General features: G+C 39.2%; 1 protein-coding gene across 8 annotated transcripts; it reads right to left on the minus strand.

Moving 5' to 3' along the window:
- Positions 1 to 4: 4 nt before the first annotated feature.
- TBCCD1 (TBCC domain containing 1) lies at positions 5 to 20883 on the minus strand. 8 transcript variants are annotated; one of them, XM_031452785.2, is made up of 9 exons: positions 18279 to 18887; positions 17011 to 17117; positions 16058 to 16436; positions 12988 to 13143; positions 10179 to 10545; positions 8515 to 8701; positions 7786 to 8283; positions 3058 to 3208; positions 5 to 763 (listed from the first exon to the last, which is right to left on the minus strand). In XM_031452785.2, exons 3-8 carry the CDS (start codon positions 16391 to 16393, stop codon positions 3079 to 3081), a joined length of 1674 nt encoding a protein of 557 aa, XP_031308645.1. In that variant the 5' UTR covers positions 16394 to 16436; positions 17011 to 17117; positions 18279 to 18887; the 3' UTR covers positions 5 to 763; positions 3058 to 3078. The 8 variants fall into 8 exon arrangements, with proteins under 8 accessions (XP_031308645.1, XP_031308652.1, XP_064349695.1 ...); XM_031452792.2 differs by lacking the exon at positions 18279 to 18887 and adding an exon at positions 18139 to 18263; XM_064493625.1 differs by lacking the exons at positions 17011 to 17117; positions 18279 to 18887 and adding an exon at positions 20860 to 20883 and having other exon boundaries at positions 16058 to 16151.
- Between the last annotated feature and the right edge of the window lie 554 nt (positions 20884 to 21437).

Raw genomic sequence — 21437 nt, forward strand, 5'->3', positions numbered from 1 at the left:
AATGTTTATCAGCAATCAGATTCATTTTATTAAACTGATTATTGTTTTCCTTTATCTTAAAGAACATAGTTTTCTCAACCAAATGTAAACTTTATTTTGATATAACATCACGGAATGACATTGGAAACCTTTTCTAAATTTAAAAGTAAAGCTTTATCTTTTTATCAAAAGGAGAAAATTACTTTTTAGAATGTTTACTGGAAATTTGAAGCAGAAAATGAAATTAAAAAATAAAGATTTCACACAATTTCATTGCTGCATACTTTAAGGGCTAAAATATCTTTGTATAAAACTTCTGCTATATTTCTATGCCAACAAATCACACTTTCACTCCAATTCTTTTTTTAAAAGGAATAGCTATTTCCTTTGTAAACAGCTACAAAGAACTATAAAACTCTTATTTAACTCTAGAAAGGATGAAACCCTTTCATTACACAAATTAAAATGTGAAGTTTACTTGTAAATCTATACTCAGTCACTATACCATTAACATATATACAAGCCTTCATCAACGTCTTCATTTCAGCATCACAAAATGAGCCTTCTGATGTTCAATAAACAGTATGTTTCTACAATAGTCAGAAGTTTAGCTAAAATTCAGTGTAAACAGTAACAAGTAAGAATGGAAGGAAAATTAAGGAGAGGTCTTAAACAGGAAAAAAAAAACAAACAAAACTCCAAAGTCTCTTAAGCAGCAGGAGCACCTTCCCAATTTAGTTTCCACATGTGGCCATCTGCCACTCATCCTCATGTTGCCAGGGCCCTGAGGATAAAAAAGAATAATGCTAACAACTTTTTTTCTATTGCCTTCATGCAAACATGGGAAAAAATTCTTTTCATAAAATCACATAAATCAAGGTCAGATGATAATTTAGAGTGATAAAATATCTGAAGTTAAAAGTTTATACTCTTTTTTTCCAACAGTCACATTAGTTCAGAATAGAAGAAAAGAAATTCACACATAGACATAAAGTAGCAGGCTACAGGGATTAGTCTAAACTAAAATTTTATCCTCTTATAGTTACCACTTCCTTTGCATAATCTTCATTAGATTTCTAATTCTTAATTTCAGCACTTACTAACTAAATATTGTAAAAATTATTTTTTATGAAAAGTAATACACTTTAAAAATGAAAACAATATAAAGAAAACAATAAAGAACAAGTTTACACAGCTTTGGAAAAGAGTTCAGTGAGTCCTGAAGAAGTTAAACATATGACCTTGCAATTCTACTCCTCCATATAGTATAACCAAGAGAAATAAAAACATCTCTCTACACAAAAACTTGTACACGGAAGTAACTATAGTGGCATTATTCACAAGAGCTGAAGAGTGGAAGCGGTTCAAATGTCCGTCAACTGATGACCAAACTGTGGTATATCCATACAATGGAATACTATCCAGCCACAAAAAGGAATGGCGTACTGACACATGCTACAACATAGGTGAACCTTGGCAACATTATGCTAAGTGAAAGAAGCCACACACAAAGTCCACATGTTGTTTGATTCTGTTTATATGAAATGTCCAGAATGGACAGATCAAGCAACAAAAAGCAGGTGAGTGGTTGCCAGGGACCAGGGGGCAGAGGGGATAACGGGGTTGGAGGAATTGGGAGTGATTATCAGTGGGTATGGGGTTTACTTTTAGGGTGATAAAAATATTCTGGATTTGTTAATGGTGATGGTTATACAAACTTGTGAATATAACCCAAATTGCTGAATTCTTTAAAAAAGTTGAGTTTTAAGGTATGTGAATTATATTGCCATAAAAATTAAGAGTAAGTTTTCTCCTACCCTAGACACCCAGTCTCATCCCTCAAAGACAAACACCATTTACAATTTCTTTATATCCTTTCAGAAAATTTAAGGCACATAATTAGCATATAAATGTCTATGATTATCCCTCTCCTTTTTTCAAACACACAAGGCAGCACTTTACCCCCTCCACATTTTTCCTTCACCCCCCGACTCCCACCTTAGAGATCATTCCATATCAGCACATTACAGATATATACTTCATTCTTTTTAAAGATGCCTTCTACGGCATGGAATGTTTGTTGAACTGATTATTCATTAGGCACCAGCCCTCTACTGAGAAGCATTTGGCTTGTTTCCAGTCTACAGCTATTTCAAACCATGCTACAATGAACATCTCTTTTAAGCCGATCTTTACATACATGAGTGTATCTGTAAGATAAATCTAGGAAGTGAAGTTGCAAAGTTAAAGAACGTGTGCATTTTTAATTTTGATTTTGTCAAATTATCCTCCAAAAAGGCTGCACAAATCTACGCTTTCCCCAGCAGCAAGTGAAATGTCTTATCAGTGTCGTATACTATGTTTTTGATCCTTGCCAATGTGATAGATGAAAAATAGTCTTACATTTCTTTAATTTTAAGTGAAAATGAGCATCTTTGTGTTTATAAGTATCTTTCTGTGAGCTACCTATTTATGTTCTTTGTCTGTTTTTCTATTGTTACTTTAAAGTACTTAAAAATAGCAAAAAGATTTCTATAAAAAATTACATATTTGGAATAAACAACTTCCAGTAAATGTTTCTGTATCCATGTTCTCTTCTGTTGAATCTGTAGGTCTCCTAGAGTTCACTATTCAGATCTTCATTTGGATTAATTCTGGTAACTTATTAATGCTCATATGTGTAGCTGACAAAGATTAGCTGATTTATTAATTGGTTCATGTATAACTTATTAATTGTGAGGTGATGGGAAAGAGGAGACGTGTTAGAAGGCACAAAATTTAAAACTATGTATGGGGAAGTACAGTACAACTTTGGACAGTACAACTTATGACAGGCAAGAGGCAAAAAAGAGAAATTTGGCTATTGTATTTGCTCATAATTCTACAGGCTCCACCTGAATATTTTGGTTGGTCTTCTCACTATAAAATGTGGTAAACGAGTATGTAAAAATCTATATGCTGGTGGAAGCAACGGGAAAAAAATTAGCAGTGGTCAGAAACAAACTTTCCGTATTTTTTTGGTATGTAAAAAAAGATTTCCCCAAAATAATTTAAGTCATCTCCGTTATAAATGCCTACCGGTGTTTTGATGAGGAAGTCTTATCCTGCTGCTTGTTTGGAGCCTGCTGCAGGGGGCACAAGGCTGTCCAGCTGCTGCTGATGTCCTGTATTAATCAACCACTCATAAAATTTGTTTTCCACAAGTACCTGGAACTGCTTCCTTTGATCCCTAAAATTGCAGTTGAGAACAAAAAGAATATAAGAACACTAATTCATATTAATTTTATTCCAAGTGGTTATAAAATACTTTAACTGGATAAACATTAAATTATTTCTTGTTTTCCCTTTGATCTCTCCAAATAACTGCTCTGTTCAGTTCTGTCCATTTTGATCACCACCACCGAAAAAAAAAAAAAGATTGTTCAGATACAATTCCCTCTTTGTAAAAACTCAGTAATTATATGTTTAGTTATACTGTGGTTATTCAACAGATATTCACTGAGGACCAAGAGATGCTGGGCAGTGTTCTGACCGATGGGGATAAATGTAAAGCGAAGAGAAAAGGCCTCTGTTTCCGGGCAGGTTTGTGCTGCACGACTCCAGAGGGCGCCCTTCACACTGGGATCTATGTAGTCTGTGCTCCTTGTGGACTGTATATTTTAGTAGGGAAGATAGGTAATGAATAAAATGAATATACATGAACTTAGATAATTATAAATGCCTTGGAGAAAGACAGAGCAGGGTAAGGAAATCAAGAATTTGGGAATGCTAACTTAGAAAAAGAATGGACAGAAGAAGCCTAAGGTGACACAAGCAGAGATCTGAATGAAATGACAGATTAAGTAAAATAAATATCTGGAGAAGAACATTCCAAGCAGAAGAAACAAAAAGTGCAAAGGTCTAAAGTGAGAGGATTTTTAACATGTTCAGGAGAAGAGAGAGAAGTTAGCTGATGGTGCTAACTTCCAGAAGCTAGGAAGTTAGCACCATCAGCTAGGCCTGGGTGTAGCCGGGATCTGGCCTGGCCGTGGTGTTCTTCTGTCAAACATCAACAATTCCACAGCACACCAACATTAGACAAGGGCCCTACGGGATGATGATAGATCAAGGCAAAAATAAAATCACTCCACAGTCACATCTCAGGTCCAGACAAAAACAAAAACATTTTGTGGTCCAAACCATAAAAATGACTTAACATCACCCTTCCAGGTTAATGAGCGACTGCTGCTTCTTTACAATGATAGCTTTAGCCCCTTTATTCCTCCCGTCTTTGATACAAAAATTATTAAGATACCAAATCACAGAATTACCCTCACTTTCAGATTGCATCCAACCCACAACAAAGCCCTGTTTCCCAGAACCCTCCGCCAAATCATCTAGCACAGCCAAAATCCAATTATAAGTTCCTTAAACATGCTTTTATGGAAATGAAACTAGCTCTCTCCATTCTTATAATGAGTAATAAAATCTAACTTTATTCTACAGATATGTTCCTGGTGGTGTTTGACCGGAGGGCAATGACCACATTAACAGCAAGAAGATTGCAGTGTGGCGGAAGGGCAGTGGATGAGGAAAAGAAAGGCAGAAAATGAGGCAAAGATGGCTTGGTAAGTACCACAAGGTTTTAGATTTTATTCCATGGAGAGCCGTTAGAGGGGCCAGAGCAGGGAAATGGCATAATCTAATCACTTTTAAGAGATCACATTGGCAGTTCGTTTTCAAATTGGTCAGTAATTCTTCTGTCTTCCTGTATTCCCACAGTTAAATTGCATGCTTTTCCTTGTTTCTAGTGTTATCATGGATCTCACCACTTGAATATGCTATTATTCAGAGTCAACATTTTTTAAATCCTTGCCACATTCCAGACTCTGTACATGTATACAAGATTTTCATGTGTAAGAAAATCTAGGCACCTAATACCAGAAGCATTCAACCAAAAGAATTGCTTTAAAAGAATGTTTTTCCTCATGATCCATTTTTAGATCACATTATTATAATGATCACATTATTTATAACAACAGCTCACAGAAAACAATAAAGACACCAAGAGCCCAGGTTCTGGAAACAGGCTGACTAGGTGTGAATGCTGGCTCCTGTGTGACTTTGGGGAAATTACTTAAATCTCTCTGTTTCTCAGTTTCCTCATCTGTGAGAGGGAACTGTTATGAAGAATAAGCAAGTTAACACACAGAAGGTGCTTGGAATAGTACTTGGCACATAATAAGTGCTCAAAACATATTTCCTTTTATTATAGTCATCATCATCATTCTGCTAAGCTGAGAATGACTGGTCTGTAGTATTAGTATCCTGGTGGCTCAGTCCATGAGATACAAATCAGGTGGAATGTTTGTAACGAATAACAGCAGTATTAGCACAACGGATTCCAAGGTAAAGCGTGAGTTGTGGCTGTTACTGATCTTTATAATTTGGGGCAGGTAGCAACTGTTTTAAAGATTCTAAATGCAGCTGTGTAACTATATATTATACACTTCCTTCCTTCATCTATATGATGAGAACAAAGCCACAAGAATGCATCTAGAAAATAGCACGGCTGGATCAAGCCTTTTTCCAATTACTATTTCTCTTAGAATACAGGTGATCCTAACAGGTTAGGTCTCAGATCTTCTGAGTGAACAATCTCACCCAGAAGATGTGTCTCACAAACTCATCACTAAACAAGGGTGCCTTATACTCAGACTATTCCACACTGTACAGCACACACCACTACACTGTCTTATACGTGCATCATTACTATAAGCTATCTTATTAAACCTTTATATCAATCTCATCAGGTAGAAAATATACTTCATATATGGTACAGCTAAGAGCCAGAGAGGTCAGATGACACACTCAATGTCACACAACAAGTGGCACGGTCAGTACTAATTCCTAAGTCAGAGTAGCTTCCACTACAATATAGACACAGTTATCCAAAAGAAGAACACTAACTTTAAAATCTAACAAACTAAGAGAGCTAATTAAAATAAGCATTTTTACTTACATATCAAAGAGCAATTCGGTATTGTCAGAAATAGAAAATATTTCTGGAATGGATGCTATTTTGCAAGATAATGACAATCAGGAAAAAAAGAAAACGAATACCAAGCAAATAGGATCCAATTATGAAAGTAAAAGTTTCTCTCATTCTTAAGGGAAAGGATCATAATGATCAAGGCATTATCAGGATACAGGAGACTTCATGGAAACATCCACCAGAAGAACTTGATACCCTTTTTTCAAGGTAGCTCCAGCTCCCTTTGGACAATGTTGTATAAGAAGCAATCCTTTACCATTTGGTGCTATAATGTCTCTAGTTTCCCTTCCTAAAATCTCTAACAAAGTTTAATTAAATACCAAAACACTGGTGCAAACAATAACTACTTATTCTGAGCATCGTCTACTTTTAAATTGTATGCGCTATTCTGTTCAGAAGAAAACTGATAAGTCAAATGTTTCTAAACTGGACTCTAATTTTTGGAGTCATCTTTAATTTTTTTGTCTTTTTTACAAAATCTTATACCAAATCCTGCTTCCTGTCAAAGTATTTCTGGTCTCCACCCCCTTTCTCTCCACTCTAGTCCAGTTGCTTAGCCTAGACTCCTGTAATACCACCCTCACTGCCCTCTTTCAAATCTAACCAGAGGATCTCCATATGTACCAATCACATGTTTTAATCTGCCATAACATCTAATAAAGTGGTATGTGTATTGTAGGCATTCTGTAAATGTCCCTGAATAAACGAAACAGCTTTCTGAACTTCATTTCATTGTTCAAAACCCTTTTATGGCTCTTGCTACTTAATTCCACTTAAATCTAACTTTCATCGCCTGCTATTCAAGATTCTACATAATCTGGCTCAGTCTACCCAACCAAGTTTAAATACCACTACCGCATACCCAGAATCCTGTTTCAGCAACTGATTTCCAGGCTACCTAAGGTCTGCTTCTGCTTCCACATCTCCTCCTCTAGTGCTGTTAAAAGTATCGACCCAATCCTCACTCATTTTTCAAGGTCCAACACAAGCTCTACTTCTTCCATAAACCTTCCCTGACTACCCATACTGATATTTTCTGAATCTTTATACATGGTTTGTATACAGTGGTTCTTGGCTTCTAGAGTTTAAAGACCAATACCATTGAAATAAAATTTGTGGCAGACATAATAAACCATATCCACCTACTATCATAAGCATGTTATTAAAAATAAAGTATTCTAGAACTGCCAAAGTGGGAAAGAAAGAATCTCAGAATAAAAGACAGTATTTTAAATTAATCAAATTTAGCTTTATTTTAAACACTATACTTTTATTTCATATTTTACCATGAATTAGGAAAACTTTGACAAAAACTGGCATTAATCCAGGGACCAGCAGTAAAAGTCCACCTTTGGGGAGTCTGTCTGTGGAATGGTGGAGCCAGGAAACCTGTATTTTTAACCAGCTCTTTGGATGATCCTGATGCATAACCCAGCCTGAGAACCACCAGTACAGTGCAGACAAGTAAATTGAAAACTAAAACCAATCCATTCATGTATTGGATTATGTGACATAGTCTATATATGCTCTTTCATTCATTTAAGCCCTGTGTCTGCCAATTAAACTTAAGCTTCTTAAAAGAAGGGGGTCTAATACTTGGGTATCCACTTGTTCCTATCCCTCAACCAAATGTGCCTGGAATACTGACCCTAACAAATGACATACTATGTCTTTTTTATTATTTTAGCACAGCTATAAACGTGCAGATTAATCTACCTTCCCATGCATGCAGTTTCACATAAGACAAATTACTGTTTCTAGAAAATACTCACTTTGTCAAACAAGCCTCCTTCACAGTTTTCTGCCAGATTTGTATTTTCTTTTCTCTTTGGCCCAGTGCTTTCTGATATGCAGATGGAAGACCCCCAGGTATCTCTGTTGTGTCCCCTTCCATCTCAAAGGGAATAATAAATACATAGAATTCGCATGGAGGTAAGAGTCGGAAGACACTTGTGCTGCTGTTCTCTCTGCACATGATCATGGGATTGTCCCAATAGTTAGGCACGGTAGCAAGGCCGGTCCTGGCCATGTGGTCCTCCAGCATTGGGTAATGGGTATGAAAAGGGGCAAACGTTACTCTCTGGTTCCCAGAGAGAATAAGTGGGCGTGTAGGTGTCAGAATATGGAAGATGCAACCTGTGGTAGAAGAGATGGATAGGCGATGGCAAACAGCAATGACTTTGACGTTGTCACAGCTGTAGAGGTGAAGAGCAGTCTGTACAGGGCCCAGGACAAAGGTGCTATTCCTACACTTCTCAATTGTCACAGATCTGAAAAATGAGAGAAATTTCTCTGAGTAAGAATAAGATAAAAAATATATGACTACAATATTATTATCTGATGGCAAAAAAGAAGGAGGAGGAGAAGAGGAAGAAGAGGAGGAGGAAGAAGAGGAAGAAGAAGGGGGGAGGAGGGGGAGGGAGAGGAGGGGGAGGAGAAAAGATCAACCCTGGGCCAAAGAAAATGTCACAACGTCAGAACACTATGAAGACTGTGCTTACCGTAAGGGAGAGAGCAGATATATAAAAGATTCATTGCAACGATGAATCTTTACATGTGCCCCCACCAGAGTATCTGAGCTCTTGGCCAATGTCTGCTTGTAAACCTGGCTCATCACCACCATGCGGTGCATCCGAGGGGCCACGTGAGTATTACAAGCAATCTTAGCTCTTTTGGTTGTCCCTTCAACTATTCAAGACAAACAGAAATAAATGAGATAGTTTCAAATCAAAGGAAAACAATCAGCCACATGAGGTTACATGTCTACATGTCTACATATCTAAAATTAGATACATGTGAGGTTTAAAAAATGTTTGATCTGGGTGTTGGGTAAAGAGATGTTTGCTGTACTATTCTCTTTACATCTCCTTATTTTTGCAGTATTTCAAAAATTTTTGTTATAAAAATTTTTTAAACCTATAATCCACTCAAGATTGCCTATATATCTATGATTTTTCCATGCCTACTCTTCAAGTTACGTGCCTAAGGTCATATGGCTACTAAGTGGCAGAGCTGGCACAACTCAAATATCTTCTCCAACCTGCCCTAATTTATCATCCCAACCTTTAAATCATCTCTTTAAATTACCATTAATACTGAATTTGAATCCCTCCTAAATTACTTACAGTGTCATTCCATGAATTCTACTCGGGTTAACGTCTTCAGTCCCAAGATACTACTAACTGAAAGCACGTCTTCCTCTCATACACAGTGCCTTGCACAAACTCACACTCAAAAAATCTGTGCAGGCTGCCCTCCTAACTCAGTCCTGCCTTTATGTCATTGCCTTCTCAGACTGTACTTCCCTGCAAACCATCAGGACACTCTTGTAAAGAGATACTGGTTAAATGTGGAGAGGTCATATAGTGTGTTATTCTTCTTTTAAAACAATTCTTACTGTTTCCGTTTTATAGATAAGTAAAACATGGTTATTGCAGAAAAAATGTTAAATACTAGTATTAAAAGATAAAAATTATCTGTCATCCTAATATCTATCATAGTTTTGTATAATCCTAAGAGGTTAGATGCCCTTCTTTTTCCTACCCTAAAATTTAAAAACTTACTTGCACCTACATTCTTTTATCAACATCAAAAATTATTTAGTATCTCTTATGTATTTATAGGAGCCTTACATATCTGAGTCTGACCTCATGCTAGAGCAATAGCTTGGCTGGATATAAAATACTTGGATCACAATCTCTTTGCTCCACACTCTGTAGATGGTGCCATTTTCTGGTTTTCTGCATTATAAAAATTTGATACAAAACTGTTTTTTTTTACATTTGCATGGAACCTATTTTTTCTTTATCTTTGAAATTCAGAGACTGTGGAAGTATATTCTAATTTTCTTTCCCCCATTAATTTCGCCTGGCACTTGCCTCACTGTGTAGGCACCTACTTCTCTTTTAACCTCTATCTGGGCTCCTCTTCTCTTAAAACTTATACCTGGGCCCCAGGAAGTCATATAGTACGTGAACCTATCCCTTTAGCCATCACTGGTCTATCAGGAAGAGATACCTTTGCAACCAAAGCCAGATTCTCTCTACTATAAATTTGAATTTCCAATGTGTCTGTGTAGCTAAAAAGAACTTCATCTTTACACCAACTCTCTGAGGTCCCTTAATCTGTCATTCAACTTAATATAGATTAAAATATTAATAAATACCTTGGTGAGCCCAAGCCAATTTCTTTCCAGACTTGAGGCAAGCAGATGTACCAAATGGATTCCCAGTCAAACAGGCTCTCAACCAGGCTTCCAGCTTGCAGAAAGAAAAGGTCTTAGAGGTCTTTGAGAATCCACTTTCTGCATGCAGTGGTTGCCACAGTGCAAGTTCATAAAGTGGATATATCTTCCTGGCTCTATTCACTGTCCCTTCAATAAGAAAGCTGAGTGCCATGACAGCTTCTCGAGAGACTAGACTACTGTGGGTTGAATGAAATGATGCGGTGAGTTGTTCTGGATCTAAAAGCAGCTCAAGGAGATTTGACAGATGATCATAGACAAAAGCTTGGTGACTGTAATCATTCCAGTTCTAAAAAATATCAAAGGAAAGCACTCTTAACAGAACAAAGAGATTCTCGAAGACCTAAAAACTTTTATATGTTATTTATTTTGTATTTATCTTTTGCCTCATCTCCCCAAAAGTCGTGTTTTTGAAAGTCAGTAAGATGGCAATATAAACCTCATATTTTCTGTGCATGTGATAGGTATACACAGCTTATCTCTCTACCTTAGCCAATTCAAAAGTAATACTAACAGCTAACCCTGAGTGTGTGCCAAGCCCTGTTATACAAACTTTCACATATTTAATCCTAGCAACAGCCATATAACAGATGGCATTACTACGCCCGCTTTACAATGAAATGGAGATACAGAAAAGCTAAGAAACTAGCCCAAGGTCACACAGTTAATATTCTAAAAGTTTTGGATCAAACATAAAAATAACCATCTCAGTTATTCCTTTCATGTAGCAGTTGGTTTCTTTCTTTACCTTCTCAAATCACAGAAGGAATTTCAAATTCCACTGGATGAAACAAGGCAACTGATCTTATAGTAACCAGATTTAAGAGAAGTTACAACTTTGGGAATAAACTGAGTTGGCAGATGTTCCAACAATTTGGCTCATTCATTTGATAGATATTATGGGGTATGAGCAATGTTAAGTGATGATTTATGCTAATTGAATAAGATAAAGTTCCTGTCCTCAAGGAATTCAGGATCTACATAGTGAAATGCCAATATAAACCAATAACTATAACACAATGAGATAAAAACCTATGGCAGAGATCTGTTAAGATGTTCTATGAACATGAGAGTAACAAAGAACTCAAGGAAAACAAACCTTAGTGAAGCATTGTTTGAATAGATCCTTGACTGACGTCAGTAGTTATGCAAACAGATAAGGGAAAAGGCACTGTGGGTCTAGGGAACAATATCCAAAGGCGCACAGGAGTAAAATTACCTGCTGTGTTCAGAAAAGTGGAAGCTCTGAGTGGGGTGTAGGAAGTGTGCTGGGAAGTGGCAGGTGAAGTTAAAATGTAAGCAGAGGCCATTCACAAAAGACCTTGTATGAAATGCTAAGACAGCTGGACTTCATTTTGTGTGCCAGAGGCTTTCAAACTATTTTATAAACAGCTATTTCTTTCTTTCTTTTTAATAAACTGTCATTTGGATACCAAAGAACATGTCAAAGCAGAGCTATCCACGGCTCATCTGCTCTTCCTCCCTCTTACTGCATTCCCCTGCCCTGCAGGAGGTAGGCCCTGAGAAGGTGCCAAAGGGTGCAAGATGAGAACAACAATGACAATGAGAATTCTCTGATGGAGTTTCGACAGGAGATGTAAATCATCTGCATTTTAGAAAGTCCAGTGTAGTAGGTGGACTATAGACTCAAAGCAAGGTGACCAAGTAGGACCTAATTACAGAAATCAAGGCAAAACCAAAATGACAATAGGGCCTATAAAAGAGGGGAAAAAAAGAAATTTTTAAAGAGTTCTTTTTGAGGCAGAATCAATAAGACTTGACAACTAATTAGGTATGGGTGGTGGTAACTTTCACTGGCACAGGGAATACAAGTTAATTAAAATAAAGGGAAATTTTACTGTGGGGACACATAGTCATCTCCCAAACTGAAGTATTCAGGGAGGCCTCATCAGAACTGGAACTGGACAGCCATCTCCATGCTGGTTCTCTCAGGCCTCTCTGCATATCTGTTCCATTCTGTTTTTCTCAGAGTTTCTTCCTACCTCAGAGTTTCTAAGCTCTCTTAACTCCTGATCACTCATGGATATGGTAGCTATTCTGGTCCCAAAGTCACATGAGCTACCATCTCAAATACCTATCGCCAACTGGTAATTTCTTCAGTTGCTGGGGGTACTGATTGGGCCAGGTCATCATTTCAGATCAGGCCAATTTCAAACACAAACCTAGGAATGGGTTACTCAGGTCAAGTGTCCATCCCTGGTCTAATCAGTTGCTGGGAGAGGTCATGCTATAGGACAAACTAAAGCCACCATATATTGGTGCTCACTGTTCAACAAGCCTCATGCTATGTCATGCTAACATATTACTGAATTCTCACAGACATTCAGAAATAGGCATTATCATCCCTGTTTAGAGAAGAGAAGCCAAGCTAGAGAAGTTAACTGACTTGCCTAAAATCATGTGTAATCAAATTCATTAACATTTGCAAAAATGGGAATGCTAATAAGAGGACAGTGAATGATTTGCCTGAAAGTCATTTAGGTGATTTTTGTGTTGCTAAAGGAATTGAAATCAGTTCTCTATTTTGATTAAGACTGCACATATTGCTTTTGTTTTATAATTAGGGAAAAAAAGTAAAAAGCAAAACAGACAAAACAAGCCAGCCAATCTCTAGCTTATATAAATAGTCTAACGTAATTTTTAATGAAGGCAAACCATCTCCCTCATAAATTGTCTGTTTCAGAGAAAGAGGCCATAATTTAAACAGTACCTTATTATGACAACTGGACTTTTCAGTGAGGTCGGGAGAGTGAGATCTGTTTCTGGGACTAGGCCACTCTTCTCCAATCAATGATGTTCTCAGGGAGACCTTGTTTAACTGCTGTATATATAAGAAGAGCAGAAACTGTAGGGTGTCCACTGAAAGCTGTCCAAAAAGAAAATAAATGATGAACATATGTTCTAAAACCACATCAATTACTAGTCTACAACAAAGAAGACACAGTAAAATAAATTCACAACGATGTGCTGATCCTAACAAGACAAATGTAGAAACGTTGCTAGCGTTTGATGTCTCTGATACCCAGATGTAGGAGTTTCTAAAACTAATTAAATTGGAGTGACTTACTTTCTCAGAAAGCTATGTAGCATCTATGGCTGTAGAAACTCTCTCCCAAAACTGATGAAGTGGAAAGGATGAGGGACATACTTTTTTAAAGTATGTAATTTCAGAAATTTAAAATTACAGTTTTAAAAAACACCTTAGTAATTTGAATAAACAAACGAATAGATGAAGGAAAAGAAGAAGGAAATTTAATCAAGACACAGAGTTTAATTTAACCTAATCACAAACTTATCAAGAAAGTTCAGGATATCAGTGCAACACCTGAAATTGTATGTAATTTTTTGGTGTCTATGCATTTTGGCAGGGAGTAGGCCTCAGGTTTTCATCAAATTCTTAAAAGGGCATTTTACTTTAAAAAAAAAAATTCTACTGGCCTGACAGATGTTTATAAGTCATTTTCTATTTGAAGAAGAGTGTGGTTTGAAGCTCAGGATTTGACGCTCAGGATTATTCTCAGATACCCATTCCCATATGCACACAAGAGAGGCAAAAAACTGAAGTAATACAGCTGGGACTACAGCTATGTTCACCCTGATTCCCAACCTGGCTAAAGCTCACTGTGCATAAGGAACTCAAAAATACGGATTCTCAAGATCACCTAGACCTATTTAGTCAACTGTCAGTGTGGAACCTCATGAATCTACATATTTTAAAAAATTTTTACTTTCTTAATTAAACTTTTGGAGGTAACTGTCGAGTCACATGCAGCTGTAAGGGCAGAGAGATCCCACACACGCTTTACCCAGTTTCTCATCTTGGAAAATTATCACACGGGGCACAGACAGGGTGCTGACATGGTGCAGTCACGGTACAGAGCACCTCCACCAGCACAAGGATCCTTCATGTTGCACTTTTATAGCCACACCCACTCCCCTCTTCCTTCCCTCCCTCCCTCATTCCTTCCTCAGCCCCTGACAACCACTTATCTGTTCTTTATCGCAATAGTTTTGTCATTTCAAGAATGTTTTATAACTAGGATCATACAGTATGTCACCTTTTGGGATTGGCTTTTTTCACTCAACATAATTCTCTGATTTTATATATACTTCCATCAAACAATTATCTGTTATATCACCATTATTCCTTCATATACCTGACCCCCCATGAGACTACAAGATCCTTGTCTTTTTCATTTTTATATTCCTAGTAACTAGTAAGGAAACTAGTATATAGTAAGCACTCAAAAAATTTGGGGCTTCTGGTTTGATTCCTCTCTGTATCCACAGCATCCACTGCTGTACCTAGCACATAACAGGCACTCAATAAATGCTTAATTATTAATTTTAATGCCCTTCTCTTGGTTGCTTGCCAAACTTTTTTACAATTTCCAAAACCTTGTTCAGATATTACCCCATGTGGCAGAGACTCGCTGGATGCTCACTAAGTATCTTTCCTTCCTGGGCACACAATTAGATGGTATTTCCCAGCCTCCCTTGAAGCTGGATATGGTATAACTGGGTTATAATCAATGGAATGTAGGTGGATTTACATATACCATTTTCAAGCCTCCTGAAAACTCTCCCAAAGGAACGGAAGTGAGGGACTCAGGCCCTAGTGGGCATGGCTGGGGCAAACCATATTCTATTTGCAACTGTTCACTTCCCCATCCTCCAAGAGGCTTACACGGCCCTACCCATGGCCATGGGATTTCCCTACCTCCTGTGAGTAGTTTACCTCCCATCTTATTGATTCTAAGCATGGACCTGTGACAAAGCTTTACCCAGTGGAATGAAAGCAGTTGCAGTTTACATCACATGTGAGCAAAAGTTTTAAAAGGCATCAAGACTTTTCTCCTGCTCTGTTGCTCTTCCCTTCTGTCACAAGAACAGACGTGACCTACACAGGAGCCGCTTCTTCAGCTTGAGTCCCCAAATGGGCAGACACACAGAGCTAAGCCACAACCTGGAAGAGAGCCATAGCTAAGGTGCAGCCTACATGTAAAATAAGCAAGAAATAAATCTTAGTTACTGTAAGCCACTGGAATTTCATTTTTGTTTTCTTTTTAACTGCAGCAAAGCAGACTAATAATAAAGCGGCTCCCAAAGACAGAAGATGCCTAGGTCCATGAGTCACTGCTTAGATGACAGCAGCCTAGAAGCTCATGCATCCAGATGCCCTATGCTGGACTGCCACATGAGTAAGAAAGAAACTGTTACGGCGCCGCTGCTGACATGCTGGGATCGCTTGTTACTGTAATTAGCCTACCCTGATTAATATCCTTTCTCTGTGAAGTCTTTCTTCATCACCAGAATTAATCATTCTCTTCTCTGTTCTATTTCTGTACTTTATGCATACTTTTATTGTACATGCCACACAATTAAGTAGCACTTTTTTTTACACACCAGCTTCCCCTGCTAGTCTATGAGCTCCACGAGGTCAGAGCTGCTGTTCTAATCGTCTTTGAATCCCAGCACATAGCAGATGCTCACTTACCTCAAAATAGTTTTAATGTCAATGAAAATATTTCCATCTTCCAATTACAGGGTTCCTGGAACATTACTGCTTTGAAAGTAGATGAGTAACAATTGTTAAGTAAGGACTAATTTGTTAAATTGCCAAACTGGAACTGCTAAAACTTAAATAGTGCTTTGGAATCAGATGGTCATTAACCCACAACTGCACACTGTTCAGCCAGAATGAAAACTTAAAATAATTTATTTCCCAAAGTAATTAAACACACACACAAATATATATACACATACATATAAATCCATACCTGATTCCTTTGCTTTTCGACTTCATCCTCAGACATGCAGTTGGACAGAATTTCAGACCATTCCAGACGCTCCTCTGGTGTCTTTACTGCAAGACTATCAAATATTTCAAAGTAAAGCCACGCCAGATCCTTAGCCAACTGCAGCTTCCCACATGCAATGTGCCTCCACGTCGACCAGGACAGGCGTGGGTAAGCTCCCTCTGTGGCCCGGGTTCGCACATAGGTGGATATCTTCCTGAGATAGTGAAGACTGAACTTGGATGGAGGGGGGACCTGCAAGGCGCCCACTATAAAGGGTTCTGCTTTCACCCAGAGGAGAACTCCGGACTGATCCATATTATCTCTAAGGACATCTGTGTGAAAAGGCTTCTTTGCATACCTATGAAATAAAGTTTCTTCACAAACTCATCTGAAACAAAACTCATTTACACATTTTCTTTTAAGGTGACCTCTCCCTTAACTGTTTTTATTTTTAATTTATTTTCTTCTGGGGGGGGGAAGGTAATCAGGTTTATTATCTTTTTATCATTATTGTTTATTTATTAATGACTGTACTGGGGATTGAACCCAGGAAGTTCTGCATGCTAAGCGGGCACTCTACCACAGAGCTATAACCTCCCCTCTCCCTTAACTTGTTTTTAAATGTACTATGTCGTTTTAAAAACTGGATCCAGTTCACCAACCAAAAGCAGAATAGATTTTTGGTCAGATCTCATTATAATCCATTTGAGCAGGAAAAAAATTTGTGATAGAACTATCTTACTTAAATTGTTCCAAGTGGCTGTTTTAGGAAGAGTGTGTAAATGCAGGAGGTATGAGATGGATCCCTGCTCAGGACAAAGAAAAGAAGAAATGGGAAGAAAAGCCATCTTATCACTGGAAATCCTGCTCTACCCTGAGGGGAAATGCTGGTCAAAATAAGAGGAACAAAATTTCAAAGTCTAATCACTTACGCACAGAGGATGGTTGGTTAAAGATCTGGCTGGATTAGCTGACCATATGAGCTCAATATGAATCGCTAGCACCAGATAGCAGATAAGAATGCTCATGTAAACATAGGCTGTGAAAATAGATCAAGGGAAGTTAAAGCATCTTTTTTCTCTGTAACAGTGAGCCTGCTCTGGCATATTCTGTTGTCCTTGGTTAAGGTACACTATTTTAGATTTAGTTTGTTCATTGTTTGTTAGAACAGCAATACATGATTCTTATGGAATGTTTATAAAAACACCTAAAAATAGACAGGGAGAGAATCATCCACAGTCCCACCACCAAAGGGGAACTAATATTTTACTGTACTTCCTTCCTGTCTTTTCCTCTACACAGACTGGATATTAGTTTTTGAATTTTCATAGTTGTGATAATACCATATATTCTGTATTATTTTAAAAGCTTCACAGCATTTTAAATATATGTACCCCAGTTTATTTGACTGTTCTATTTTCAGACATTTCATAAGTTTAAAATTTTTTACAAAAACAAGAGGCAAAATATTGATTGTTGAAGCTGGATGATGGTGAGCACATGGGTCCATTCACCTACTCTACTTTCGTGTATGTTAAAATTTTCCACTATAAAAAGTTTAAATGTTTTCACTATTATAAATAATGCTATAATTACCATCTTTCTGCTTATTTTCTGCATTATGATTATTTCTCAGAAAATGTTCAGCTTTAGATGTGCATTTGTGAAATAAAGTAACTGACATGTCTGAAGTTCCTGGCATATATTTCCATTGTTTTCCAAAATGGTTGTAGCAAATTGTACTATCACTTGATTAAAGTACTGTCTTCACTGAACATGCCTAGCATTAACATCACTTTAAAAACCTCCCTTAGATGACTGGATGAAAAGTGTTTTATGCTATTATTATATTTCGCATTTGACTCTAAGAAAATGGTACTTCTTTGGGGAATTATCTATTCAGAAAATAACTGACATCAATTGAGTACTAAGTGCTAGTTAGCACTCTCAATATTTTGTGTTCTTCAACTCCTTTCATCCTCACAACCGTCTGGAGATAAATATGATTATCCCTATTTTCAGATGAGAAAACTGAGGCTTAGAAAAGTTAAGGGACTTACCCAAAGTCACATACTTGAGTTGGCAGAACCCTGAATTAGAATTCAAATCTGACTTTAGAACTGTGTTACTTACAAACGTACTCTAGGAACCCAGTTTTGGGAGAATCTGAAAAATGGGAATGAATTCAGAAGAGGATTACCAGAATGAGCGGCCATGTAACGGTCAGGTGAAGGAACATGGAAGCATGAAGCCACAAGAAGGGTGTGGGAGGGCAGATGGCAGCTGTCTCTGAACTTAGGGATGGCTTAGCGTGGCTCTGAGTAAAACCAGACGATGAAAGTTCGGCGAGGAAGATCTTAGTTCGTCCCCAAATGGAAACAGGCTGCTCTTTGAGGTACTGACCTCCTGTCCCTGAAGTGTACGATCAAAAGCCAGATCTCGGGGATGAACCCTCTATTCTAACCACCAAACTCGAGAAGGCTAAATTCGTAAACATAAACTGGGGCTCTTTCCGTCTTCAAAAGCTGCCCTCGGATGCATCGGGATCCGAGTTTTACAGACAGGGAGATCGGCTGGAGGCCCGATGCTTCGCCACCACCTCGGCCGCTGTCGTGGGTAGGACGCGGTCAGGAATCTGACGCGGGGTGGGCCGCCCGAGAGAGCCCCGATCGGACTTCGGGAACAGAGAAGTCCCAGCTGACAGGCTGCGTAGCGGACCCAAGACCTGGCGAGAGCGAAGGCGGCCTCCCCAGCCGGAGCCTGAAGCTTGACAGACCCACCTCTACCTCCCCGGCGCCGGCCCGCTCGCGGTTACCTGCGGAGGCAGGGGACGCTCCGCCGCGCCTCTCCGTGCGCCGCCACGCCCCACGCTCACCGCCCACCGCCCGCCCACCGCGCAAGCGCGAAACCTCGCACCACTGAGAACTGGGGGACCACGTTGCTAGAGTGGCCGAGTACTTCTTCCGCGGTCTGCGTAACTCTGAGCCGGAACCTAGAGTCAGACCCCTCCACTTTATGGTGTCGCGCCTTTCAGCTCGCGGTGGTAGCACGTTTTATATTGCTCCACAGAACTGTGGTCAGCCACTAGCTGCTGGGAAGGTCAGCAAGCTTTGATCAATAATAATAAATGATAATGACAGTTTACATTTATAGAATGCTTGCTCTGGGCTGAGTACTGTTTGAAGCACCGTTACGTATCTTACCTCAGTCTTCCTAAGAGCCCTTTAAGTTCAGTACACTTGTTTTACTGAGGAAACTAGGTGAAAGTAACACAGCAAGAGAAGAGCCAAGATAAAAACTCAGGCTGTCTGAAGCGAGAGTGCCCAGGGTTAGCTCCTTAACTCAGCTTTTCCGCCATGTCACCGCCTTCAGAAGCTTTCTTGGATTTCACCCCGCAGAAGACATCACTCCCTCCTCTAAACCTCTTATTTCATGGTTTTGGGCCATTTCCTGCTTTCTTAATTCGTTTATGGCCTCTCTCGGTGTGAGAGATAACAAAGGTAAATAAGACCATAAAATGCAGTTTAGTTCCTCCTTTACGTGGCATTCGCCCCCACCGCCAGTAGGCATCTTCCTGAAAGTAGTAACCTGGCCTACCTCCTACGTCTGCGCTGTGCCTGGCACAGTGCTAGGCATTAGGGTTATAGTAGTGAACAAAATAGACAAGGTCCTTGCTTTCTTGGAGTGTATATTTTAATAAGGAGAATAGATAATAAGTTAAGGAAATAAAATAGGATAATTTCAGATATGCTACGAATCTGAGCTGAGGTCTGACAAATAAGCCAGTGCACGAAGATCACAATCGAAGTGACTTTTACTCGGTGGCAGGCTCTGTTCTAAGATGCTGATCTATGCAGCTGTGAACATAACAGTGCAAATTCATGCTCTCATGAAACTGACATTGCAAGGTGTGTGAGTGTGGCGGGCAGGGATAGAAATAATAAAACATGGTGGTGTAAGACTAGGAACTCAGTAGGGGCTAATTTTGATTGGTTGGTCAGGGAAGTCTTCTATAAGGTGGTAAACTTAAGCTGTTATCTAAGTTTAAAAAGAGTCACCCATGTTAGGATCTGAGGGAAGATCGTTTCAGGAGAGAGAACAACTAGAACGTTTTGCTGGAACATGGTAAGGAGTATACTAGATGAGGGTACAGATCATATAAGGTTTTGGGGGTCCCCCCCAGCTTTACTGAGAAATGTTTTTATAAGCTAGTATAAAGAGTTGGGATCTTACTCTAAGTGCAGTGAAAAGCCATCTGAGGCTTTAAATCAGAAGAATGACATGATCTGATATGTTTAAAAAGCATGGCTGGGGGAGGGTACGGGGTGAAAAAGAGATACTAAGATATTAACGAGTAGAGGCAAGAAGACCAGTTAGGAGGGCCTTGCCAGCTGGGAGATGATGTGACTTGGCCAGAGAGGTAGTGGAAACGTAGAATAGTGGACAGATTCAGGATATGGTTTAAAGGTAAAGATCTGGATAGGGGATTCAGGAGAGAAATCAAGGGAGACACCTAGGGTTTTGTGATGAACAATTAGGTGGTGCGTTTACTAAAATGAGCAGAAGTAGTTGGGAGTGGGGATGGGGATCAGAGTTCTCTTCTTAACTATAGTAATAGTTACTATTCTTTGCGTGCTTACTATGTGCCAGACGCTGTGCAATACGGTTTACAGATTTTCTTCTATTAAAAGTTTCAACACCACCAGTAAATGCTTTGCCTCAAGTTTGTAGATAAAGACAGGCTCAGGCGAGGGGCAAGGAGAGGGGAGACATGTTCTCACCGCTAGGAAGTGACAGAAGCTGAATCCCAACCTAAGTCTGCTTCCACGGCCTGTCCTCATCAGGCTGCTTCTTTGTGAAACCGAGACAATTTTCTCCTGGATTTGTTAGAAGAAAACAAAATAATATCTAAGTTATGAGTTCGCGGTTCCGTCGGCTTGGAGTCATTGTCTCCGCCCCTTTCGTCAGCGTCCCTCCCCAAGAGCGTCCAACGCTTAGCTCTATATGAATGAAATTCCGAGAGACGTAATCCAGATAAAATCTCCCTCCCGCAATTGGTCAGTGCTGGAGAAGGAGCCTCGTGATTGGTGGAGAGTCCGAGGAGGCGGGCGGAGGGAAACCGTGTAGTGTACCGCTGGTGCCGGCTCTTGGAACCTTTTCCCATCACCAATCTTTACGTAATTTTCTACGACTGGCAGATGCCGGGGCTGAGCGGGTTCCTGCGGAGGCGCGATTCTCTGACGTTTCCCCTTCTGATTGGCCGGGAGCTGCGGCTGCAGTTCCAAAGCCTAACTGGCCGCCCGCGCCGCCTCGGAGGTGAAGTGTACTGCGGTGGTTGGCTGTGAGGCACCGACCGCGT

Source organism: Camelus dromedarius, chromosome 2 (genome assembly GCF_036321535.1).
Source record: "Camelus dromedarius isolate mCamDro1 chromosome 2, mCamDro1.pat, whole genome shotgun sequence".
NCBI lineage: Eukaryota > Metazoa > Chordata > Mammalia > Artiodactyla > Camelidae > Camelus > Camelus dromedarius.